Genomic DNA, 27,707 nt, shown 5'->3' with positions numbered 1-27,707 from the left:
AAGAAGATTTCTAACGATAGCTGGTATCTTAACTAGCACATTCTCTAAACTGTACTAACAGCGTTCTTTTCAAAAATAACCTTTGAAAATAAATACGGCTTTAATAGCTTAAATTCAAATTATAAAACAACTAGATTAATTTAACGAAATTCTAGTAGTGACCTCCACCAGGTGTATGTTTGATAATAGCAATATTGGCTCCTGAGTTAGAGATAGCAGACGCTTCTTGTGCTAATTTTGCAGCTTTTTGAGCAGTTGTAGCTGCGTCCCATGCTTCCTGAGCTGCAGCTAGCGCTTTGTGGATTTCAGTCAAAACAACTTGCTTCGCAGCTTCAGCTGTATTAGCAGCACCTACAATGAGGGAAATACTGGAATAAATACTGAGGATGAATTTTGCTTCTGAATCTAAAGCTTCTCTGCCTATTTATCTAAACTTATTACTGTTGCCTTAGGAATTCAAATTTTAGACTTTATTTATACATGACGCTAAGAGAGGAAAGGAAATAATAAATGAAAAATAAAACCAAAAAGGATGAGAAAACGAGGATTTGTCAGCCAGTGGCGGAACATGAAGACAAAAAACAAGCAAATATTTCGACAAGGACCTCCGCCAAGTCGTCATCAGTGCTAAACAAGAAATAAAAAAAAAGAAAAAAATCTAACCTTTTGGAGTCTACTGCAAAAGATACGAACAGACACTGTTCGTATCTTTTTAGTGTCTTGTTCGTATCTTGTGCAGTAAACTCCAAAAGGTTAGATTTTTTTTCTTTTTTGTTTAGCACTGAGGACGACTTGGCGGAGATCCTTGTCGAAATATTTGCATGTTTTTCGTCTTTATGTTTTGCCACTGGACTGGTCTCCAGTTCTCAATATCAGATGTTGAGCCACCTTTGTGAAGGGGAAAAACCTTGGCTGTTTTGAGACCTTCAGGAAAGATTCCAGTTGCTAGCGACAAATTTATTATACGAACAATACAAGGCAGAAGATAAACCAAAACTGACTTAAAAGCTCTGAGGTTCATTCCATCTATCCCCGCTGAATTGGAGCTCATGCTTCCAACAATTTTAGTTCATCGCTGGTACACCTCTCAAACTCAAAGGCTAATCTTTCCCCTCTATCATCTTGAAACTCGTACTCGCGGAGGATTCAGGACTCTGGTTGTTTTCCTTTTGCATTGTTTGACCAATTTTAGAGAACTAATCTGCAAAATGTTCCGCCACTTGTAGAGGATCAAGTTCCGCCACTTGTAGAGTGTAGTCTCATCTGCCTCTATTGAGAGAGGCTCACCACGGCTCTTCTTTGATATCATCTCCCCGATGATCTTTCAAGTTTCTTTCGAGTTACCTTTGGTCTCAGTAAATTTCTTTTCAAAATAATCCCTCTTTGCTCTTCTTTTAAGAGAGTTTACCTTGTTACGGGGTATCCTGAATTCTTCAAAATAATCACCTTTTTCTGTCCTAAGGTGCTGTTCATAAAGATAACTCCTGAAAGCAGTGAATGTCTAAGACTCAATAGATTTGACTGATCCTACCAAAGAAAAATCCTCAACGTTATTCCCATAAGTAGAGTCAGTAGCACCGGATCACGAATACGCTGCCACCAAAAATGTGACATCAGTGCATTAATGAAAAAACAACACCTAGCTTTATTTGGCAATTTTTTTCAGAGGCCAGAAAGCGCCCTCATCAAACAAGCGTTAAGCTATAAGCCCCTGTGCCATTGGAAGAAGAAGCGGGTATGTCAAGTAAACACTTTTATCAATACAGTCAAGACAGACCTGAAGCCTATAGGGGACTTTCGACGTCAGGGACGAATATGGCACAGGTAATGAATAAACATCACTTCCCTATACAATGATGACCTAGCAGCGCCAGTCAGATCTCTGCTCTCTTAACGCATTTCCGCAAGTAAGATATACTAGCAAGGAAGGCATGGCTGAAGGATACTGGTGATGTATAGGAGCCTTTGGGGGCATAGGAGGATCTAAGGTCCGAGTTATGGTTTGAGAGTGTTGTAGCCATCTCACATTTACGGTAACCTTAGAATTTGCAGTAAAAAACGGACAGAAAGATAACATACAAGCTTTTGAAATGAAAGTGAAGAATGGCATTAAAACTTAAAATGAACAGCAATTATTTTGTATCTGAGGGGGGTCAACCCCTTCTCAACTCCTTGCTTAAAGCAAAAATTTGACCTTTTGTCCCATTTCTATAAAAAAAAAGACTGCTCAATGCTGCTCAAAGACTCCTCAAAGACTACACAAGGGACGTTGATGGCTTCTTCTCTATATGGAATTAAATTAAATAAGAAACAAGCTTTTTCGACTGAAAGTAAGGAGCAACATTAAAACTTAAAACGAATAGAAATAGTTACTTATATGAGGGGGTTCATCCCATCGTCAATACTTCGCTCTTTACGGTAAAGTTCGAATTTTGTTCCAATTCTTTAAGAATGACCCCTGAACCACAAAGGCAGTTTAATTAGAATAAATAGCTCTTTTGAAAGTAATAAAAAAACTCGATTAAACTTGATGAAACCTATATATTTAAAATCAGCATAAAAGTCTGGTTCTTTTGATGTATCTATTGGTGTCAAAATTCCGGTTTTTAGAGTTCGGTCACTATTGAGCCGGGTCGCTCCTTACTTTCAGTTCGTTACTACGAACAGTTTCAAAAAAATTAAAAAAACTTAATTATAAAAAGTTATGAATTATAAAATAATAAAAAAAAATAAAAAAACTTGATTAAAAAAACTTTTTTCACAAAATAAGGTTTTCAAAGAAAAGTAAAGAACTCCATTAAACCAAAAATGAGCAAACATAGAGTCAAATAATCTACCAAACGTGAAACTACCATAAATCAGCATCGATAAATAAATGAAATCTAAAACGAGCTGAAATTGCAATAAATAACCGAGATAAACTCAAAACGAGCACAAATTAACAAGAGCACGGCTAAAATCCCCTATGTCTTCCTAAGGCCAGAACATGATTTGCGCTTTACTGAAAAAATATAGAGGTTTTTATTTTTATAACTTTAATAAATCAAATAAAATTAATAACATTTTTATTACTAAATACCAGCATATGTCTATTAAACTGAAAATGCACATAAATTTGTATTTTTTTTTAGTGAAGTGCATAGTGGGAGGGGGATTAGTTTCCCTCCAATCACTTTCGAATATTAAAAATGGCATCAGCCCTTTCTATTTTCAATCGAATGAGCCCTTTTCGAAGCTCCTACGACAAACTTCTTCAATACGATTTGCCCTGGTCTAAAAAAAAAAATAATAATAATACATTGTACCCACATCGATCTTTACAATAAAAATTTCAAGCCTTCCAATCAATTTGGACTATAAAAAAAGGGCACTAGGCCTTTTGATTTCCAATCGAATGAGCCCTTTTTGAGTTTCTACGACAACGCTTTCTATAAACACCTTATATGTACCAGGTCATAAATTACAACCCTTACCCTAAGGGTTGTGAGGGGGTTTTCATCCTCAAAGACCTAATTTCCTGATTTTTCAACTATGTTAAACAAAATGGCTATCACAAAATTTTTATTGCATATGTTTGGGGACATGGTGGGCGTGAGAGGGGTGTTAGTTGCTCTCCAATCACTTTCAGCTATTAAAAAAGGCACCAGCCCTTCGAATTTCCAGTCAAATGAGCTCTTTGGAAGTTTCTACGACAACGATCTCAATAAAAGTCTTATGTGTCCCCAGGGCATAACTTACAACCCTTACCCTGAGGGCTGGGGGGATATTTGTCATACTCAAAGAAATAATTTTCAGAACTTTCTACTACGTTCAACTATGTGGCTATCTAAAAATTTTGATTGAATGTGTTTGGGGGAATGGTGGCCGTGAGAGGGGTGTTAGTTGCCTTCCAATCACTTTCGAATATTAAAAAGGGCACTAGCCATTTCAATTTCCGATCGAATGCGCCTTTTTTGAAGTTTCTACGACAACACTTTCTATAAAAACCTTACATGCCCCCAGGGCATAACTTGCAACCCTTGCCCTGAGGTCTGTGGGGGGGGGGGTGTTGGCATCGTCAAAAACCTATTTTCCAGAACCTTCAACTATGTTGAACAAAATGGCTATCTCAATATTTTTATTGGGTGTGTTTGGGGAAATGGTGGGCTTGAGAGGGTTGTTAGTTGCTCTCCAATCTCTTTCAACTATTAAAAAAGGCACCATCCCTTTCAATTTCCAATCAAATGAGCCCTTTTGAAGTTTCTATGACAACGCTTTCAATAAAAACCTTATGTGCCCCAGGACATAACCTACAACCTTTACCCTGGGGAATCTGGGGGGTTTGTCATCCTTAAGTACATAATTTCCAGAATTTTCAACTACGTTGAACAAAATAGCTATCTCTAAACTTTGATTGCATGTGTTTGGGGAAATGGTGGGCGTGAGAGGGGGGTTAATTATTCTCCACTCACTTTCGACTATTAAAAAGGGTCCGTTCAATTTCCAATCAAATGAACACTTTTTGAAACTTCTACAACAACTTTCTATATAAACCTTATTTTTCCCCAGGGCATAACTTACAACCCTTGCACTAAGGGCTCTGAGGGGGTTATCATTCTAAAAGACCTAATTTCCAGAACTTTCAACTACGTTGAACAAAATGGATATCTCAAAATTTTGATTGGATGTGTTTGGGGAAAAGATGGACGTGAGAGGAGGGTTAGGTGACCTCAAATCACTTTCGACTATTAAAAAGGGCACTAGTCCTTTGAACGTCTAATTGAATGAGCCCTTTTTCAAGTTTCTACGACAAATATTTCAATAAAGACCTAATACGTATGCCCCCAGGCTATAACTTATAACCCTTGCCTGAAGACCATGGGGGGATTGTCCTGCTCAAAGGTGTAATTTCCAGAACTTTCAAGTGAGTGGAACAAAATGGTTATCTCAAAATTTTTATTTGATGTGTTTCGGGAAATGGTGGGCGTGGGAGGGGTATTAGTTGCTCTCCAATCACTTTCAACTATTAAAAAGGCACCAGCCCTTCCAATTTCCAGTCAAATGAGCCCTTTGGAAGTTTCTACGACAACGCTTTCAATAAAAACCTTATGTGTCCCAAGGGCATAACTTACAACCCTTGCCCTGAGGGCTGGGGGGAGATTTTTCATCCTCAAAGAAATAATTTCCAGAACTTTTTACTAGGTTCAACTAAGTGGCTATTTGAAAATTTTGATTGGATGTGTTTGGGGGAATGGTGGCTGTGAGAGGGGTGTTAGATGCCCTCCAATCATTTTCGAATATTAAAAAGGGCACTAGCCCTTTCAATTTCCAATCAAATGAGCCCTTTTGAAGTTTCTACGACAACGCTTTCAATAAAAACCTTATATGCCCCCAGGGCATAACTTACAACCCTTGCCCTGGGGACTCTGGAGGGTTTGTCATCCTTAAATACATAATTTCCAGAACTTTCAACTACGTTGAACAAAATAGCGATCTATTGATTGCATGTGTTTGGGAAAATGGTGGGCATGAGAAGGGGGTTAATTATTCTCCACTCACTTTCGAATATTAAAAAGGGCCCTTTCAATTTCCAATCAAATGAACACTTTTTGAAAATTCTACAACAGCTTTCTATATAAACCTTATATGCCCCCAGGCCATAACTTATAACCCTTGTCCTGAAGACCGTGGGGGGATTTTCCTGCTCAAAGGTGTAATTTCCAGAACTTTCAACTGCGTGGAACAAAATGGTTATCTCAAAAATTTTATTGGATGTGTTTTAGGAAATGGTGGGCAAGGAAGGGGTGCTAGTTGCCTTCCAATCACTTTCGACTATTAAAAAGGGCACTATTCATTTCAATTTCCAATCGAATGAGCTCTTTTTGAAGTTTCTACGACAACGCTTTCTATAAAAACCTTATATGCCCCCAGGGCACAACTTAGAACCCTTGCCCTGAGGGCTGTGGAAGGTTGTCATCCTCAAAAAACCTATTTTCAGAACTTTCAACTACGTTGAACAAAATGGCTATCTCAAATTTTTGATTGGAAGTGTTTGAGGGAAAGGGGCGTGAGATGGGAGGGTGGGGGGGTTTAGTTGCCCTCCAATCAGTTTCGACTATTAAAAAGGACACTAGCCCTTTCCATTTCCAATCGAATGAGCCTTTTTTGAAGTTTCTGCGACAACGCTTTCTATAAAATCCTTATATGCCCCCAGGGCATAACTTACAACCCTTGCCCTGAGGACTGTGGGGGAGTGTCCTCCTCAAACACATAATTGCTATCTGAAAAGCAACTACGCTGAACAAAATGGCTATCTTAAAATTTTGATTGGATGTCTTTCGGGAAATGGTGGGTGTGGAAGGGGTGCTAGTTGCCTTCCAATCACTTTCGACTATTAAAAAGGGCACGAGCCACTCAAATTTCCAATTGAATGAGCCCTTTTCGAAGTTTCTACCACAACTTCTTCTATACAAAGGGCCCTGGTCTAAAAAAATAAAATAAAAATAATACATTGTGCCAACTTCGTTCTTATATGCCCCTAGGGCATAACTTACATCCCTTGGCCTGAGGGCTGTGGGGGAGTTTCCTCCTCAAAAACATAATTTCTGTCTGAATATCAACTACTCTGAACAAAATGGCTATCTTAAAATTTTGATTGGATGTGTTTGCGGAAATGGTGGCGTGGAAGGGGTGTCAGTTGCCTTCCAATCACTTTGGGCTATTGAAAAGGGCGCAAGACACTCCAATTTACAATCAAATGAGCCCTTTTTGAAGTTTCTACGACAACTCCTTCGATACGAAGTGCCCTGGTCTAAGACCAGAAATAAATAATACATTGTGCCAACATCGTTCTTTACTTAGGCAGCGCGATTGCGCTGCCTTTGATAAATAACTCTTTTGAAAGTACTAAAAAAAAACTTGCTTAAACTTGATGAAACTTATGTATTTAAAATTAGCATAACAGTCTGATTCTTTTGAGGTATCTATTGATGTCAAAATTCCGGTTTTTAGAGTTCGGTTACTATTGAGCGGGGTCGCTCCTTATTTTCAGTTCGTTACTACGAACTGTTTGGTGATTGTTGTTCTAATTTAGTTTGAATATCACTCTCTACTTTCATTTAGAAAAGCTTGTTTTTCCATATGATTAAGTAAAAAAAAAAAAAAACTTACCGCTCGCAGCTGTAGCAGAATACTTAGCAGAAGAAGCTGCGCTTGCTGCGTCCTTGGCTGCATAAACTGAAGCAGCACCTTAAAAAAATGTACAATTCAAAAGGCATTTATTCAGTTACTATTTTCTGTTATAGAAAAACAGAATATTTAACGTCAAGAGAATCTAGATGTAAAGCTTACTCAGAGTAAAGAATAATCACACAGCATAAAAGGATAAATGAAACATGAAATAAATAAAAAATGTAGTAGTGACACATAAAGTTGGGGTAAGAAGTTTTAAAATTAGAAAAAGAGAGAAAGGGAATAATTTAAAAATATTGAAATAAAATTCCAAAGATATTAAAAAAAAAGTTCACAGGAATCTATAAAAGCAACACCGCTCTCTTGATGTTAAGGTATTTAGGGTTACTTACTTTCTTTCTCCCTATCTGTATCTTTATTTTTCTTTCTCTCTCTCCCTCACTCTGTCTCTCCCTCTCTCCTCATCTTTCGTTCTATTGTTTGTAGATATTTTTGATGTAGATAACATGTCTTTCCGGAAACAGTGCTCATATCCGTGAGGAGATTTAATACATACGTAAGGTAAAGAACTTTGACTGTGTGTTGAATAGAACATATGCTGATTGTTATCAGCATATCTGGATACATTTGAAAAGATAAAGGAATCCCTCTTCTCCCCCCCCTAAGAAAATTTGGCCCTAGCCTACTTCAGGGCTCATAGATAAATGCCATCATGATTTTTAAAATAAATTCAAGCTATTATCTCATATTCTCTCAAACGTCTAGTATTTACATAAGAATAACACCCAGTTTTAAGTTTTTCCGACAACCTCATCCATGTTGATTTATGCAGAGAAAGAATGGTTAAGTTTGTACTGTTAAATCATTTTGTTTTCTAGGCTTTTTGGGGATCCAGATATAGTTTTTTTTAATTTTTTTTTAGGGGGGGGGGAACTAGGTGGGGTAATTGAGTAATGGAAATGATAGACCTGGCATTGGCTGAACCCCATTCAGCTCGATACATTTTGCCCCTTTTATCTGATGTTAAATAAGTCAGTTGCTCCATGACACCTTTAATGCAAAACCAGCTTCAGAACAGCCTTTTTCCACCCTGAAATTGACTATAATAACAGCTCCTTCATTACTATTTATCTTCAAATACTGCAAATCTATAATACCAATTGTAATAGCTAATAAAAATAATTTCATTTTCTTTGTTTTAACGTTTGAACAGCCGTTTTTCATTAACATTTTCTGGACCTTATCATAGGACATACTTAAGAAGTAACACTTTTATGTTGTTTTTCTGATTTTAGAGACTTCTCCCAAAATATGATAAGCTTTACCTTGGCCTTATTAACGAAATCAAAAATGGCGTGATAAAAGTGAGATTTCTCAAACCATATTCAGTCGAACTAATTTTTTTGCATTTCCAGAATTTTAGTAAACGTACATAATTCGTTGCATTTTATGTGAAATGCCTTGCAATGCTGTTTTTCCTAACTTTTATTTTTTGCTTGAACTATATTGATTGCCTTTTTGAAAGCAACAACCATAGTTTATGAAACATTAGTTTTTTGTTCTTCTTTTGCATGTAGCGTCTGACATCAGTCCTTTTATGAATGAATGAATTTCATTTCCCACTCATTGACGTCTTTAGGGGAGTAATATATAAAGAAAGATAGAATAAATAAAAGAAAAAGACACAAAACAATAAAAAGACATTAATACTGCAAAAGGTCCCATGATTCATTTCCTACTAAACTCCTACTGAACTTCCCTAATCTTTCCTGTACAACGGTGTACTGGTAGGGTACGTTACAAATGCTACTAATCACTAGGTTATATTTCCAGGACAGGGGCTTTACTTGGGGGGCAGTTGCCCCCCAATAATATTGAAAAAAAAAGTATATGTCCCATGCCCCTTTACTACCCGGATACGGACCCCTTGGCCCCAATAAAAATGCTAGAAGTTCTCATATGATCCTTTCAGTGCACAAAATTTCTCTTGAAAACCAGAAAAAGAAAGACTTAAATTAAAAATATCATTAGCATAATTTAATGAAGACAAATCTAGATGGAAAACTAATTTTAACTACTTTCTTAACTCTTAGTACACTGTTGTTGCATAAAGGCGGTGAAGAGATTCCTCCTAGATAAATTTCATATTAGACTGCAGTAACGGTGGATAAAATTTTGTTCCACTCGGTAGACTAGTCTTAATCTTTGCTTTAATTTTTTGGTAGAAATTACGGAAAAAAGAGCCATCAATTTATTAAGATCACGCAACAGCTTTTTGGTCCATGCCCTCAGCAGCAGGTGGCTAAGAAGACAAAATTTGAATGCTCGACTTTAAACTAAACCCGCAACAACAATAGACTCGCCAGTCTGCTCATACTCCTGGACGATATTACAAATAGGTTGATGCACATGTTATCTACTATTGTCCTATTTGAATCCATACTCGTTGCTGGGCGTATAACACACTCGGTTTATCTCATCAATGACCGACATTTTAAAATTTTTTCATAGGACCAGAGCTACACAAATCGGTCAGTGTGAGCTGCACTAGGTTGCATCTTTTTCCTTTTTGATATTTGGAGTAACGATTCCACCACAAAACGAATCAGTTTTTAGGGCATATAAAAAAATCATTTGATACATTATGGTTGAATACCCAAACGAAATTATACTGCCATTCACAAGATGCATTCTCTTTGAGCATTTATTTCTTACATAATTCATAGTATCATAAAAGGTTGAGATGGAGACTTCAAAACCTTGCCTTTCAGTAGGCTGTGATAGCCTCTTGTTGAGCTCATTTCCAAGGGCGTGTTCATGCTGAGGACTTGGTGAACGAAACCTTGAACCGTTGTGGTCAGTCCACTTTTCCTCTGAAGGACTTGTTTGGCTAAGATTGGACACCTTGTCACGTATTATTTTTACAAATTTCCAAACCAGGGAGGGAATGGTTTTCCATGAGCGCTGTTTTCCTTTACAATACGAGCACGATGATGAGCCAAACATTTTTCGAATTTGTGGCTTCGTATACGATCTGTTTTCATTCGCTGTGCCTACTTTAGGCTTACTGTTGTCACACGATAGCTGAAGCGAAAACCCCAAGGGTCGACAAGCTTTACCAAGCTCAAGGTTTTAATTCCACTTTTTGTATTTCCGATTTAAACTGTTCTCTTCTCGTAGGTATGGCTGCCATTTTTGCCGCTCTTAACTTGTTTATAACTTCATAACAGTAAGAATCTAGTGAAAAATACTTGTCAGTCTAGCCAAAGCCTAGTCTAGCTTGGAATAAATGGTAAGACACTTTAATCTCAGACAATATGTTATCAGAAACTGAATGGTAAGTAGGAAGACTATTGTTTTCCTGCACCTTTTTCTAAATCCTAGGTTTTTTAACGAACAACATAAGAATTCCAAATAAGGACAGGTCTTTTTATTAGACGGTGAAAACAAAATATAAACAGAGGCTCTATATCTTTCGATGACACAGTCAGTCAATCATCATCATCAGTAGAGTTACTGACGTATCAAAATAAAAAAAAACTATATTTATACTAAATAGTGTTTTTATTTTGATACGTTAATAACTCTACTGATGATGATGACCGACTTTCTTATTAAAATATCTAGAGCCTTTGTTTATATTTTGTTTTCACTGTCTAATAAAAGGACCTGTCCCTATTTGGAACTCTTATTTCGTTTCGTCATAGAGAAGGCAGTGTTGTCATGGAAAAAATACCTGCGCTTTTTATTGAATGGAGTGCTAAGATTACTTGAACCAGAACAGAACGTACTCAACACAGTTAAGTGGTCAGAAACGCTATTTGAAACACAAAGTCAGAAACACAAAACACCATTATTAACATGGGAAGTAGGGCAAATTGCAGTTGAATCAGTTGAAAGCAAAAAGTCAGGCTTAGATGCAGACCCACTTTTATGTACGCATGTAAATGCAAGGTCGTTATTCATCACAGCGAGTTAAAGACTTGAACTAAGAAAGATTTCTGTTATAAAATTTTAGTATAATTAAAATCATAATTTATAACGCTTGCAACAATAACAGTGAAGGCTTGTTTATGTGATTTTGCCAAAGCAGTTGCAAGCTTACCAAAGACCATGCTAAGTTTTCAGTCTGAGTTTGGGACGCAAAAATCAGTTGGCATGTAAGCAGAGAAAACATCAACGCCTAACAGTTGAACAGGCACAAAAAATCAGAACACAAAATCGGTCTAGGCTGAAGTTTAGCAATAACAAGCATACAAACACCCCCGGAAATTCTTCCTCGCTCACTAGACAGTGCAGGGACATCGATGATTTCAGCCCCATCATCAAGCTGCAGCAGGGCAAGAACTTCTTTCGACAGGAAATGTTCCTATCGGTATATCACATCACAATTAGCCGTGAACAGACACAAAAGAATTCTTTTAATGATTACTAAATCATTTATTTCCAGGTAGTGATTTGTTTGCACTTATGTGTAGTAGTACTATAGAATCGTAGGTACTTATGCCCGTAGCACGGGTGACTGGTTATATCACGTAAAACACATTTCAGGGCTAGCTCACAAGGGCCATCTTTAGAGTTTTTAGATTGACCACCGTATTGCGAGCATCTCTCTAAATTAACAGAATTAGCAGCAATATGGTCAAATGCCTAGCATCTATAGCATCAATGGGAGAGAAATTTATATTTTGACACCAGTTAGATGCTCATAGCCAATCTTAAGTTGACTGCCAAATGATTTTCGTAGATGCTCTCTGGTTTGAAACTTAATGCTGAAACATCTGGTTGACCAAATTTTAGGCACTTTAGTACAGTTCTGAAAACAACTTTGAATGTCGGCAGGTGATATTCCAAGGGGAATACACTGAATAATGCAAAAATGTGAGCAACATTTCAGTTTTGCATCTCCTCCTTGGTTAAACCTTGGTATACCTTCTGCAAATGCAACTGTGTCACTTCTATCAAAACATAACAACTTGCGATTCAGCCTTTCCAAAGCTTAGGGTGAAAATGCTTGAACTAGAACTGTCAGCTACAGAATCAAGAAAATATTCACGGGTGTTTTTGGGTTTTCAAGATTTTTTTGAAGATTTTTGAGGGCAAGAGCATGAGAATTATTTTCAGACACTCTCATTGCCCTTTCATTGGTCCTCAAAATTTTCTTAATCAGTTCAAAAACTAACCATTATTTTATTATAAAAACAGGTTAGATTAATTATTCTGTTCTTCTAAACTCAAATTTTAAAGTCACCTATAGATTGTGATGACGATTATGCAGACGATGGATTATATCCATAAACCTAAAAAGCCCAACCAGGGCACTTACCATTACTTCCCAAAAAGTAGGATTGCGATACAAGATTCTGAGGGACAGACTAAATTTTATCAATTCCCTTTTAAGTTCCATATGATATTTGTTTTGCCTGCGAGGAGGTGTTGTGATAGTTCGATCATTTGGCCACACTGACATACTGAGAGCCCATGACACTATCATAACTTCAACAATTTCCTCCACTTTATAGAAATGGCAAGCAATTGTTACAATCTTTTCTATCGAACAACCCACTTTTCTTACTCTAAGAATAAAGTTCAATGCATGACTCAATACAAGTTTCTCGTTTACCACTTCTGATTTTGTTACAGAATGATTCCCAGGGTTGCCACCCGACGAGGAAAAAAATTGGCTAGATTTTAGTGATTTGTCGTTTGAGTTACTGATTTTCTTCAATAATCTAGTGATTTATGTGCCGATTTAGTGATTTTTAATTAGGCAATATGAAAAATCACTAGAAATAGTGACAAATAACCAGGTCTGGCAACCCAGATGATTCCAGAGAGAGTATAGTCAGTGGGTGGGGCCAATCTTAAGTCATCAGAAAGTAAGTATTCCGAGGCAATGAAGACTAATCAACTTGATGTTTGTAGGACAGGTTTAGACTATGAAGGAAGTCAAACTAGCAACGCAATTGAAAGGCCCCGTTCACGCGATCCCTACAGTTTAAGAGAAACTTCTCCTAGCAGCAGTGTTGCCACTTGACGGATACCAAAAAGCAGTTTGGGTCGATGAAATAAGCGGTGTTTTTGCGGTATCCTGTTTACCGAAACACGATAAAATTTATTGTATACTTTGATACCCGTAATGGAAATAAGTCACCACTAGTTTCAACACAAAACTTACTTTTTTAAAAGGAATTAATATTTTGCTACTTTTCTAGCAAATGGATACTATTCTTTATTATTTTTTTTAAGTGGTGGATTCTGCCATGGACTTTGAACTAGAAAGGTAGAATAAAATGAAAAGAGACATCCCCCAGATACCTACCCCACATAAAAAAGGGAAAAATAGTCCTCAATGATAAATTCATATCTTTTCCCCACTTTCTGGCGCTCTCACCCGTTCTTCATCACTAATAGCTTATCCAGTCCATCCGTTCTCTAGAAAATTGGAAGCAATATAATCTACTCTTTTCTGTTTTAAACTAGATTAAAAGTTTATTATCAATTTTTGTTTCTTTTTCGGCGCTTTCCCCAGAAATACCGTGTATACTGTCGTTTTTTCCCATTCGTATATTTTTGGATCCTCCGATATACCGGCCTTGAAAACAAAAAAAAAAGAGACAAATATGCCAGTCTAAACTTTCAGTCTTCCGCCACATTTTTTTAAAGAAAGCAGACAGTTTAACGCACTCCAAAAGATAAGAATGCTAGAATGAAAAGTTTCAACTGGTTCAGTAAATATGCAAAACGACATTCTTGAACCAGACACTAATTTTTTCCCCTTTTTAAATTTTAATCTTTGACGCTTTGCGCAACAAAGGCAGTTTTTACACAACTTATTTCCTTAAAATTTATTTTAAAAAATTATTGTAAAGAATAATACAATTTGTGGTGATGCTTGTCTACGATTTTTAACTTTTCGAGAGAGTTATTTACTTGCTTTAAACAAATCTTCTGCATGGTTCGGTTTTTGATTTGTCAGCTTATCTTTATTCCTTCCCTCGCCCCAAAGCACAGAAGGTAGTGACACCCTTGTCTACATAAGTGCCCAAGGCATAACTGTTTGAAAATTTATTTCTTGACCCCCCCCCCCCTTTCTTTTCCGAAGCTTGACCCTATCAATGGGACAAACTCTAGTTAAAATCACTGATCGAAATCAAATGTTGAAGGTATTTGTAGACATGAGAACTAGGCTTGAAAAGATTGCATTTAGTTTCATGTGCACTTACGGGGTTTGTGGTTACCTTAAGGCCATTTTTTTGTACCAAAAGAAACTTTTGCAGCTTTTATGGGAGAAACAATGTATAATGACCCTGAGATGTGGCATTGTCCCAAAAAGAAGATAGAAAAATAGAAAACGAAATGGCTAGCTAAAAAACGTTACTATGATCACGACTAGATTTTAATGACAATTATCATATTGAAGATACTAAAACGTGAAAAGGAATCATTCGCATAGGCAGACAGAGGTTACTCGGTATCAGACAGTGTGGTCATCTTCGTCAAGACCTACATTGGCCGCACTATACAAAACGTTTTGATTTACAGCAGTGCTGTCACTTGAGGTTGCTTTACCGTTCACTTGAAGTACACGTTTAACAATTCTCAGTTCTAGCCCCCCCCCCACCACCCCTGTCATGGCTTGACCTACCTTTTTGCTGACGGTTCAGACCACATTCTGCTTTTAATTTCAGTGAAAGAGTTAGCAAATGAATCTGCTGACGTTCTAATGAACTAAGATAATTTTGCTGAGGTTTTATTGAACTAAAATGATTTTGCTGACGTTTCATTGAACTAATATGATTTTGCATGTCAGATTTCTTACTCTAAAAAACAAAAAAGGCGCTCAGCAATGACATTTGATATTGGCAATGAAAAAGTATGGGGTCAATTTTGAAACGCTTGGGAAAATTACTGCTCCAGTCACAGATTTTATTGTAAGGATGTAGCACCAGAGTCGTCCAAATTTTCAATATTCAAACCTTCAGGTTAAGTTACACTCGATATAAACTGCCATTCCTGTCCCTCTTTGCCTTATTCCATATGCCAGAGGTGTAGTACTAAGAGAATTGACTAGGAATAGTACTAACTGATGACTAGGAACTCTTAGCTCATAACTAGAGAGGGTTAGAAAATAGAGAAAGTCATTTATCTTTTCAGAGAAGTGAAAACGATCTAGAATTGGCTTGATCTTCTCACGTGACGGATCTTTAATAACATGAGTCTCAATACAACGTGTGAGTATCCGAAACTCGAGAATGCGTCTTGTCGAGTTTTCAAATGAAAACCCACATGTGGCAGCCGAAGCAAGGAATATGTGTTGTTCCACCTTAGTGAAGACTCAGATATATTTATTCTTATATGCATATTTTCATTCTGCACTGTGTTAAAAGTGATTGCAAATTTTTTTGCATAAATCTTCCCGACTCTTAGATTTTTTTTTTTACAATTATGACTTGCAACCAAGGCATATTAATGACAGCTAAATTTCACAACTGTAACCCAAGGTTATATTTCTTTAACAAACCTCTTGACTAAGTGATTTATTTCCATTGGTGGCGCAATCTTCAATCTAGTTCTGCATGGGAACGCCCGTCTTCTTAACATAGTCCATCCCTCCTACCAAGTGACTGAAAATAACAGATACTGATCAATGATTACACTCTAGCAGAGCAATTAAATCTACCAGTAAATCCGTTATGACATTGCAGAAACTGACACAAATAGAGTTGTTTGGCAAAAGACTGATCTATTATCTAGTCAAAATCCACTGAGAAAAGGTTAGTTTTTAGGTTTACAAGAAACTTATCATGAAAATCAAATGCCAGAGCAAGTTTAGCAATGTTGGTTGCTTTTATTCTAATCAGACTAGCATGGCTCAGCAAATTCGGCCATGGCATACTTTTCACGGACTTCAGCAAGTTGTCAGTGATTGAATAGGGTATATCATATTTAACAAAAAATGTAACAAGCCTTGCTTTAATAGTGGTCTCCTTTTCGTTTTTGGAAAAAGTGATGAAGAAGTGGCAGAGTCTGAGAAGACAAAGTAATCCATGCATTTTCATTAACCCGTGACAATAAAGCTGATGGGCTTCCCAATTGAACCATGACACAGCCTAGGCAACAAGAAGGAACAAGCGGCTTATAACCTGCTTCCTCTGGATAGCAACTCTGCAACTTTGCATTCACATTTGATTTGAATGAATAATATGCAACAAGAAATCGGGTAAAAAAAAATCAGGTATTTTAAAAATAGATAATTTCCTAAATTTTGGAATGCAGGTACAGGAAACGAATGTTAGTAAGCAAAAGTAAAGTAAACATGACGGGAATTGACCCTCAAGGTCCAAATTGGCAGTGCTGATAACCGTTTTGCGGTCCTTCAGTCAGAAAACGGCATGGGGGGCTTAGAGGCAGCCATCCTGTACTTTCACACACCCTTTATGCTTACCTTCCTCAGATTCCACCAGGTACCTCATGAATGTTAGCCTATATTTGAATACAGTATTAAGTTCTAAATGAAATAGCATTTTATATCTTAACCATTGTTCTGCATTCTGAATTTTTCACATATTTACAAGAACTTCTTTTACTGTATACTGTTCAGTCTATTGGGCTGTAAAAGTGGAAAGGTAATGCCCAAAAGAAGCAAGATAGGATAGCCTGAGACCACTTATTTACTCAATTCTAATATAAAATTCGGTCTGCTTTGCAGTGTCCGTATACCTTTACCATATTAATTGCTGAAAATTACTTTCATTCAGGCACCTGACTGATGTATAAAATATTTGCTTTTGGAAGCACGTTATTTATTTGTTTGAATTCTCGCGAGATCCACAGTAACCTATCCAGCCATATGTCATTAGAAGTAGAGAGCAAACATTTGTCCCTTTTCCCGTACGGTGACATTACTTAGTATCAATTCAGTGATAAAAGTCATTTTGCGGTATAAATACGCTGATCAAAGTCATTTCGCGTATGCGGTATAATCAGAAAAAAGTGCAGCATTTCTATCCAAACTGCGGTATTATACCGCAAAATGCGGTATAAGTGGCAACACAGCCTGGCAGGTATAATGACGCTTACCACTGGTAAATGTCCGTCTTTTACTTGCCTAATTAGAATATATGATGCACTCTAGGCTCAAAACTATAGATAGCGCTGTAAATGTACTTGAAAATAGTGTAGATGGCAAATTAATTGATTTGCAATAGTAGAGAGTATTGGTAAAGAAATCAAAGAAAAAAACTTCAAAAATACATAGTTGGGGCACAAAAAAAGCCAATAACCAAAGCAAACACGCTTTAAATAAACCACATGCTGTAAACAGTGTTTTTAAAATTAAACAACAACCTTGTATGGCATAAAGTAACAGTGGCGGATCCAGGATTTTTTAGGGGGGGGGGGGCGCAAAATAGGTTGATCGGACAAACTTGCGTTAGGAACAAGTTTAATTAATGCAAACTTGCGTTAATTAAGTAAATACACTACTTTAGACTATTTTCGGGGGGCGCGCGCCCACCTCGCCCCTCCCCTGAATCCGCAACTGTAAAGTAAGAATACCTAAACTTCGAAAAAGCAAAATGATTTGACGCAATAATAACCAATACAACTAGATGGTGTCAATTAAGGAGTGCTAATCTGCATGCACCCTTATGTATGTGTTAATCTGCTTAAGCTATTTTTTTCTTTTTTCTTCCATTTTTTCCATTAATACAGGCTAATAAAGGCTAGTTGTTGATAGAACCATAAAATAGTGTATTAAAAACAAGGTTATTGAAAATGTTTTTATGTCTAACTCATTATTGACATTGAATAAATTTTGAAAGAAAGAGGTCAACGGAATTATTTTATATCAAAAACAGTAATCTACATTTCTTTTTTAAAATAAGATGGATACATAAAATTTTTGTTGAAAGAATAATACATGAAATTGAGATTCCAAAAGTCCAATATGGATTTCACTTTATTTTCTCATCAGTATCCTTACTTTAGTGTACTATTAAACAAAGGAAAAATGAACCTCAAAGAAAAATGTTACAAAATACCTTACGAAGCAATTTTGTGATTTGTCACCATTCTTCAAGAGTTCGGAAAAAGAAATACAGAATAAATCTGAAATCTGAATAATAAATCTAAAATAAAATTCATTTTTCTAAAAAATATTTACAAACAATTGAAATATGGGATATTTTAAGTTTCCTACGTCTCAGGAACTGTAAGCCCCACTGATTTTTTCACTAGAAAGTAAATGATGTTCCCCGTTTTTTTTAATTATTTATTTGATAATGTTCCCATGATCAGTTGCCATTTACGATATTTAGTTTAAAAAAAAGCTCGCCAAAGAAAAGTAATTAGTGATATTAAAATATAAGAACGAACAGAGATTTAATCGAATAATCAAGTCAAATTTGAATGGACAAAAATATATTTTCTCGTATTTTCCACGGAATCACCTATTTCATTTTCTTTTCTTTTTGTGGTTTTCCTATGTAACTGGTTTTTATTTTTTGACAATGCCCATTTTTCCTTAAATGAACTATTAATTTCTGTCATATTTCTAGTACAATCGGTCCCGAAGTTCATTGAACCAGGTCAGCTCGTCTGAATCACGTTTTTGCTCACTGACTTCATCAGAAGAACAGTTGGAGAGAGATGCAATAAGGCTAGTATGCCCTGGAACTAAGCCTTCTAGTGAAATAATCGTTAATAAATTTAAGTAGAGTTTCGATCACTCAAAAAACTGATAATTGCCAAAAAATTACCACTCGATTAATTGCCACTCAAAGCCTTAAGGACACCCTAGACGGTCAATCATTTTGATCAAAAGATTCCGTCAATCAATTGATTAAAGCATGATTGACCGTCTAGGAACCTGTTTGATGCTTGAGTCAAGCGTTGATGGTAATTGATAGAAAGTTTGAATGACTCAATCGGTTCCAAGACGGTCAATCATGTTTTAATCAATTGATTGACGGAAGCTTGTCTAGGGTGGCCCTTATAAGCTGACCATCCAGTCTGGGCCTGTGTTTAACTCCTTAATATTTTCGATTCTCGGTAAAGTAAAATCTTTCCTTTTTTTAAAAATATAATTATTCTTACTTGCTGCGTTTCCTCCTCCTCCACCACCAACTAAATGAATCACACTAGAGCCACTGCTTGCTCCTCCTCCTTTTAAGAAGGTGCCTTCAGAAGTGATTAAAAGGAGGGACAAGAAAAGCAGTCTGTGCATCTAAAAAAAACAGAGGTTGCTGAAGAGGTGAATATTAACTTAAAAAATAAATAAGTATTTTCTTCTAACTTTGGTTGTAAAGCTGTTATTTTTATGGATGGGCCGGTAAAATTTCAATAACATAACAGTTTACCAAAAACAATTTTTATCTACGGCTTGCATGCCCAGTTAAAGAAAAGATTGTGGGCCGAAGGGGTATTTTCGGTGGCCCCCTAGGCTAATAAAGGTGTTAATTCATTTGTGAAGTTATTAACCTCACAGTATCCTCTTAAACCATTTGCAGGAAAGAGAAATCCCCTCCATACAGTGTATTGCTTAACAATCCTTCTTTGAGAACATAATAAATGAACTTGCGTAATAATCAATAGCCGCCTTATAAAAGGAGAGATGTAGTTCCATGTAAATAAACAATAAAATGATTCACAAAACTGTGCCTTGTACTTCCAATAGCTCCTGAATGAAACCATTCATGTTAATGAACGGAAATACAAAATAAAATCTTAAATTTGAATTGTTATTATATATATATATATATATATATATATATATATATATAAATATATATATATATATATATATATATATATATATATATATATATATATATATATATATATATATATATATATATATATATATATATATATATATATATATATATATATATATATATAATAACAATTCAAATTTAAGATTTTATTTTGTATTTCCGTTCATTAACATCATATATATATATATATATATATATATATATATATATCATATATATATATATATATATATATATATATATATATATATATATATATATATATATATATATATATATATATATATATATATATATATATATATATATATATATATATATATATATATATATATATATATATATATATATATATATATATATATATATATATATATATATATAAACAGTGATAAAAATTCACAAAAATACCTGATATTTCGGTCACATATGCAGTGACCGTCATCAGTAGTAAAACTATAAGTAGTCGTCATGGAAAGGCAGTGTGGTCTCCGAAATTATCTATGACTACTGAATCTTCTTTTGAAAGAGTCAACAGAGAAATTGTCAGGGATAACTTCCGCAGGAAGATCATTCCCGATCTAAGTGCAAAGTGGGATGAATCTATTCTTCAAGTATTGTGTTCTTTGCTTGCCAGCCTCAGATAATTGGACTGAGAAATGTTCTACCGAGAACTTGTAAAAAATAGCCATCGACGTCACATCAAACCTCTCACTAAGAGACTGGAGACAGTCATAGGGAACGACTAAACTTGCCCTATTGGTCCTATTTTAGATCTTATGGAGTGGTACTAATAACTTTTTAGGAGGACAAGCATACTTTGGGCATCCATACTCGGCCATGGGTCTTATGCAATACTTGTAAAGTGGAATGATTGAGCTGAGCTGTAGAAGGTTTTTGAAACGAAGGGTTATCGAAGCTCATCAGCTTTGTTTATAACTTCGCTCAATAAAATGAAGCTAGGGTGTATGCGTCATACTCTTGATCAGGAGATCATTAGCTTTCGATGCATTAAATTTGACTATCCAGGCATCAGACCCCTTTTCAGTTTCCAAAAGATCTGTCTATAGTGACAGGGAGGTTTTGATTGGGTCATTATGTTTTGGGATGACTAAATATGTTGTGTTGTAATCAGAAAGTGACGCAGAGAGCTCGCAAGTTGCCCTCTGCATCACTTTGCATAACGAATGAACGCTAGGAACCAGGAAATTGAAGAGGCAGGGAAGAGGTTGAAAATCTGAGTAATGAACACAAAACATAGCCCAGATTTTCAACCTCTTCCCTGCCTCTTCAAGCTTCTGGTTCTTGGTTCTGGTTCTTCTGGTTCTTATGCAAGTGCTGAAAGTAGTGCCGGTACTGTTCTAATATCTGCAAAAAACACGAGGCATCCACTCGACAAAAGCAAAGATCTGAAGTTATCTGATGCTGTATAAACAAGTATTCCAGGGTTTCTCACTCTGGGAACTATATTTAAACTTTAGTTTTTTGGGGATTAGGGGGGGAAGGTACCTAGGTTAGGTTAGGTTACGAATTTAATATATGCTATATTTTACCCCCAACCCCCTAATGTGCAAATATATAGCTGAAATTTGTTTGTAAACTATTATATTTTTAGCCTATTTTTTTTATTTCATTAGCATTAACTAAACTTCACTTCTCACATGTTTTACAGATAATAAAACAGTACCGTAGTACGACTCCTCTTGTGCCACTCTGCTGTTCAGTGTTTTTGTCAGTGAATTTCTTTGAAAACTCGTTTGCTTTGCAGACACCACATGCTTAAAATAATGTTCCAATATTAGCTATAAAATATCATAACTATATTTTTTTCAGGGTTTATCCAGGGAAGTATTCTGAACAAATCTTTTTGAAGGGGAGTCCCACCTCTCCCCTTTTTAGCGGGTAAGCACATGAATATAAACTTTAATGACAAGCCTACAATATTTCTGCAATAATCGAGAACCTGCCACTATTCAACCCCAACATTACATGATTTGTTTAAAGCATTTCTCGGGATGAAGAGATGCTGAGGGGAAATCATAAGACGTCCTCCCTCCTTCTATAGTTATCTGAGCATCAATGTAAGTTAAATGATTGAGGCCTAAAGAGTATTCTTTGAGGCTTCTAATACTTCCACAACCAATAAAGTATATGTTTATCCCCCCCCCCCTCTCCCTAACAGCTGATGTACAACTAATCACGATTGTAACTAAACCCTAAGCAGGATCAAAATAGATATATTCAGTTAAATGAAGCTTAAAAATAATCGTCTCTATTAACCACTTATCTTACAGAGACTACATGTGGTTTTAGGACCAAGTTTGTTATGTTCCATTACGTATCACAAACTACTTTATGGCCTCTGCAACTAATTAATTTATTATTGTTATTTTTATAAATTATTTTTTTTAATAATAATATTAATTATAATTATAATAAAATAATAATAGAATAATAATTACTATTATAATAATAATAATACTTAAATAATAATTTAAATTTATTATAAATTTAAGTTATTATTGTAATATATTTCTAAAAATTTATTATAAGTATATTATTTTTCAGTTATTCTAAATCGATTAGTTATCTTTAATTTTCACACGGTTGCGTTTTGGCCTTTTACGGGTCAAAATTGTTGCTTTGAACTACAGACTGGCAGGAGACACCACTTTGCCATGGTACCATCTCTTAATATGTAAAAAGCACACTCAAATTTTAATATTCTTTCAAATGAGCTCTTTTCTTAATCCTAGGATTACTGGCTCGGTACGATCGACAATAGGAGAACAATAATAATAAATAAAAACGCGTCCTTGGCCAGTTTTTGCAAAAAATAATAGGATATCATATTATTGCAGATAAGTACTTGAAAGCTTAGTATTATGGTTCCCTTACATGCTGAATTTGATAAAAAAAAAAAGTTGTACAGATCAATTTCCGCCCAGAGGGTGTTTTCCCCCTTCTTCCAAAATTCGGCCAAAATTCTCAGGTTCATACATTCTGATGATTAATTCTAATTTCAATTTTTATTCATAATTTGATGTTTCGCGAGTCACCATAAAAAGCCAATTCTTTTGATGTACGTATTCTTATTAAAATCCTATATTTTAGAGTTTCAGTTACCGTAAATAACCCAAGTTGCTAGGCGAAAGAATGAAAAGTGTTTGTATCATAGCACATTTTGGAAGTAAACTCTCTATGGTTTGACTCTAAGCTTATGATTACCAAGAAATATTAGTATTAGCATATGCACTGATAAATAGTGTCGGATGAGGTATTTATATCATTACTGAAAAAAACTAAAATTATTCCAACTGTGCAAATCAAATGGATTTAGTTTACCTTAATGACACTGGAGAAGCACCAAATCCAATGAAAATCTGTAAAATTTTAGCTAAAATCTTTTCCAAACTGATTATAACTGTAACTAAATAGGTAGCTTTATAAAATTAGTTAAAAACTTGGCATAATATTGACCATGAAAACCATTTTTGTTGCCTCTGGAATGAGATTGAAATCTGTCATGCCCAAAGGTTTTGGATAATGAGTAAAATGGCAACTCTGGAACAAAAGAAATACTGATTGATTGTTGACGCTTGAAATTTTCGTGCTGCTCGAATCGATTCTCTCTTGATCAAACAATGGTTTGTGCGAAAAAATCATCATTCCTTTATTTTAACCAAATATAACTGTAGGTTTTAAAATTAACAAAAACTGACTAAGCTAAATTAAACTAAATTAAAAAAGTACATTAAAAATTATCAAAACTAAACTAAAAATTAAAAAAATCAAATCAGGCCAAAAAATTAAACTAAATTTTTAAAGGTTAAGGTGTAAAAGTAGAAATGGGGGTACCAGCCCCCTACGAACACATGTGCTGCCATCTACAATTTAGTTTAATGCTGACGGGACATAATTTATTCAAGGATTATCGATCGAGTCTAATGGGGGTGTGTCAAGGTCAATCGATCTGTTGTTGTTTGGCCACGTGCGAATGACACGAGGGATGATTTACATAATCGATGGGGGACATAATTTATTCAAGGATTATTGATCGAGTCTAATCGGGGTGTGTGTGTCAAGGTCAATCGATCTGTTGTTGTTTGGCCACGTGCGAATGACATGAGGGATTGATTTACATAATCGATGGGGGAATTATTGATTCACGAGCATGGGGAATTAAGAAACAAACATGGCTTCATTATTGTATTAGCTAACCGAGCATAGCACCTGTGAACTTGATTTACATAATCGCTAGGGGAAATTATTGATTCACGAAGGGAGAATTAGAAAACATTAAGGCTTCTTTAATCTTAGGTCTGAAGGAAGGGGGAATTAAGAAACAAACATGGCTTCATTGTTGTTTGGTTAGCTTAACCTGAGAAATAGCACCTGTGAACTTGATTTACATAATCGCTAGGGGAAATTATTGATTCACGAAGGAGAGTAGGAATTAAGAAACAAACATGGCTTCATTGTTGTTTGGTTAGTTACCTGAGTAGCACCTGTGAACTTGATTTACATAATCGCTAGGGAAATTATTGATTCACGAAGGGGAGAATTAAGAAACATTAAGGCTTCTTTAATCTTAGGTCTGAGGGATAAACGTTCTTTAGGACAGAGAGAAAAATTAATATTCTATTTCAAATAGGGCTTCATTGATCTTTAGTGTCAGGAATCATAATTAACATCACTTGTTATCTTGGAATTATGCGGGAGTCTAAAGAGATAGAAATTCTATTTTTAAATACGGCTTCACGGAGTTTTAAGTCGGAGAGGTAAATTGATATTCTAACGAAACCATAATAGTTTAGCTAGGAAAATTTATGAGATGAAGAGATTAACGTAGAAAAGGGTTTCTTAGAAATTTGAAATGCGTTAGCACACAGATGCCATACAAAAGGAACACACTGAAATTACGTTTAGGGATTATTTGTGCGAAACGTTTTTATCCATTTTATGGAACTATTTAGGCGAAACAGATAGAGACATTTTAAAAGAAGATTTTAGTAAAGGTTTTAGAAGAGAATTTGAGGGTGAAACTCTGTGGTCGTTATAATACACAAGTTCCATTTGAACAGTGTTGTGAGGTCCTCTACCCCAACCCAAAGGGTTCCAATCCTCCTACCCCAACCCCGAAGGAAGCCCCCCGGGCCTCAAAGGCCCACCAGACCCCCACTGTCCCCCCGGACCCCCAAAGGCCATCCCTGTGCTCCAAAGGCCCTCCCTGTGCCCCCAAAGGCCCTCCTCCGGTCCCCAAAGGCCCATCGAGCTTCCAAAGGACCAACGGGGGCCCAAAGGCCCTCCACCGGTCCCCAACTGCCCCTCCGGACCCCCAAAGGCCCTCCCTGTGCCCCAAAAGCCCTCCCCTGTGCCCCAAAGGTCCTCCTCCAGTCCCCACACGCCCATCAAGTTTCCACCGGACCATAATTTTCCCAAAGGACCTCCCGCTGGCCCCCAAGACCTCACTGGACATCTACCCGGCCTCCTCGTGTCCCTACATGTCTCCACCGCACCCAACGGTCCCCCCCGGCGCCCCACAGGTCAACACAGTCCTCCACCTGCTATCTCCGAACCCCCAAAGTACAAACCCTGATCCCCCAAGGTCCCCCCGAGCTCCCCAAGGCCCATTGCCCCGCCAGGGACCCACAGACCCTCAAAGGCTCTACCCCTGCACCCGTCTTTCGTTGATGTGTGATGTCTGAAACCTATGAGTTAGGATGTGTAGTTTGCTACTTCAGGTTTTTCTGAGCTAAGGTTTCTTCGTCTTTCATTGGTGTGTGTTGTCTGAAACAAATAGTTTGGGATGTGTAATCTGCTATTTCCGAATTTTCATAACCGGATTTCTTAGTCTTTCGTTGATGTGTGGTGTCTGAAACCTATGATTTGGGATGTGTGGGTTGCTATTTAAGTCTTTTCTGAGCTGGATTTCTTAGTCTATCATAGGTGAGTAGTGTCTGAAACCTCTGATTTGGGGTGGGTGGAGTGCTAATTTTGTCTTTTCTGAGCTTTATTTCCTAGACTTTCATTGGTGTTTGGTGCCCAAAACCTATGATTTGGGATATTTAGTTTGCTATTTCCGTCTTTTCCGAACCGGATTTCTTAGTCTTTATTAGGTGTGTGGTGTCTGAAACCTATGAGTTGGGATGCGTGGTTTGCTATTTATGACTGTTTTGAGTTGGATTTCTTAGTCTTTCATTGGTGTGTGTTGACTGAAACATATGATTTGGGATTGTTAATTTGCCATTTTTGACTTTTCTGAGCTAGATTTCTTAGCCTATCATATGTGTGTCCTTTCATAAAATTATGAATTGGGAGGTGTAGTTTGGTTTTTGGACTTTTCAGAGCTAGGATTCTTAGTCACTCATAGGTGTTTGTTGTCTGAAACTTCGAGTTTGTTATGAGTTTTTGGATAGTTCAGACTTTTCTGAGATAAGGTTTCTTACTATTTCGTTGGTGAATGCTGTCTGAAACTTATGATTTGGGATATATAAATTACTATTTCGAGCTTTTCCGAGTTTAATTTCTTAGTCTTTTCATATGTGTATAGTGTCTGGAACCTATGATTTGGGGTGTGTCGTTTGCTATTTTTGACTTTTCTGAGTTAGGTTTCTTAGCCTTTCATAGGTATGTGTTGTCAGAACAATATGATTTGGGGTGTGTAGTTTGCTATTTCAGGCTTTTCTGAGCTAAAGTTTTAGAGTATTTCGTAGGTGAATGATGTCTGAAACCAATAGTTTGGGATGTGTAATTTGCTATTTTAAAATTTTCATAACCGGATTTCTTAGTCTTTCGTAGGTGTGTGGTGTCTGAAACCTATGATTTGGGATGTGTGGGTTGCTATTTCAGGCTTTTCTGAGTTGTATTCTAAATCTTCTTAAATTCAATTCAGAGCTTTCTCAAAGAGATGAAAAAATTAAAGTTCTGTTCCAAATATTTTCAAGGAAGAAGAAAAGTTCAACTTCAATTCTGAATTTTCTGAAGGAAAATGAAAAAGTTATTGATCAAATCTTTTTTCCCAAAAATAATTTAAAAATTTCCACTTCAGTTCAGATTTTTCTCAAACAGATGAAAAAATTTAAAATACTGTTCCAAATTTTTCATAGAAGATTGGAAAATTTATACTTTGATGGCGAATATTCGAGTTCTAATCTGAATTTTACCAAATAACACAATTAATTTCTAAGTTCCACAATAACAAATAAAAAGTTCGATTCTAAATTTTTATGTTGAAGATGGAAAAAGTAATACCGAACTGGTTAATATTTACATGGAAGATAAAAATTTTTAGTTCAATTCAAAATTTTCTCAATGAAGTGAAGAAGACCTATATTTCTCTTAGGAAATATACAATATTACAAAATTCAATTCTAATTTTACCATTAAAAATAAAAATAATCCTCTTCAGTTCTTTATTTCACAAACACATAAATAAATTTAAAGTTCAATTCAAAATTTTTAGGTGGACGATAGAAAAGTAAGACCATACTTGTGAATATTTTCATGGAAGATAAATAGTTCTAGTTCAATTTAAAATTTTCTCAACGAAGTCAAGGAAAGTTCAAGTTCTCTTCTGAATTTTCTCAATGAAAAGAAATTAGTCATTGATCATTTCTATTTCTCCAAATAATATAAAAATCTTCCACTTCAGTTCAGATCTGACTCGAAGAGATGAAAAATTTAAAATACTGTTCCAAATTTTTCACTGGAAGATAGAAAAAGTTCAATCTGGCTCGAAGAGATAAAAAATTTAAA

The 27,707-nt window shown here is 35.9% G+C and overlaps 1 protein-coding gene and 1 long non-coding RNA gene across 2 annotated transcripts; one reads left to right on the top strand and one right to left on the bottom strand.

Moving 5' to 3' along the window:
• Positions 1-89: 89 nt before the first annotated feature.
• LOC148949868 (uncharacterized) lies at positions 90-23,448 on the bottom strand. The gene is made up of 4 exons (XM_089091967.1): positions 23,295-23,448; positions 19,270-19,399; positions 7,150-7,227; positions 90-351 (listed from the first exon to the last, which is right to left on the bottom strand). The coding sequence occupies exons 2-4, from the start codon at positions 19,397-19,399 to the stop codon at positions 152-154; spliced, it is 408 nt and encodes a 135-aa protein (XP_088948093.1). The 5' UTR covers positions 23,295-23,448; the 3' UTR covers positions 90-151.
• Positions 1,762-19,259, top strand: LOC148949869 (uncharacterized). The gene is made up of 2 exons (XR_016141982.1): positions 1,762-1,824; positions 18,732-19,259. It is a non-coding gene; the product is annotated as an uncharacterized LOC148949869 (long non-coding RNA).
• Positions 23,449-27,707: the final 4,259 nt, after the last annotated feature.

Source organism: Artemia sp. Qi Xiang Cuo, chromosome 7 (assembly GCF_049724085.1).
Source record: "Artemia sp. Qi Xiang Cuo chromosome 7, ASM4972408v1, whole genome shotgun sequence".
Taxonomy (NCBI): Eukaryota; Metazoa; Arthropoda; class Branchiopoda; order Anostraca; family Artemiidae; genus Artemia; species Artemia sp. Qi Xiang Cuo.
The sequence above is the reverse complement of the archived record's forward strand: the minus strand, read 5'-3'. Positions and strand labels throughout refer to the sequence as shown.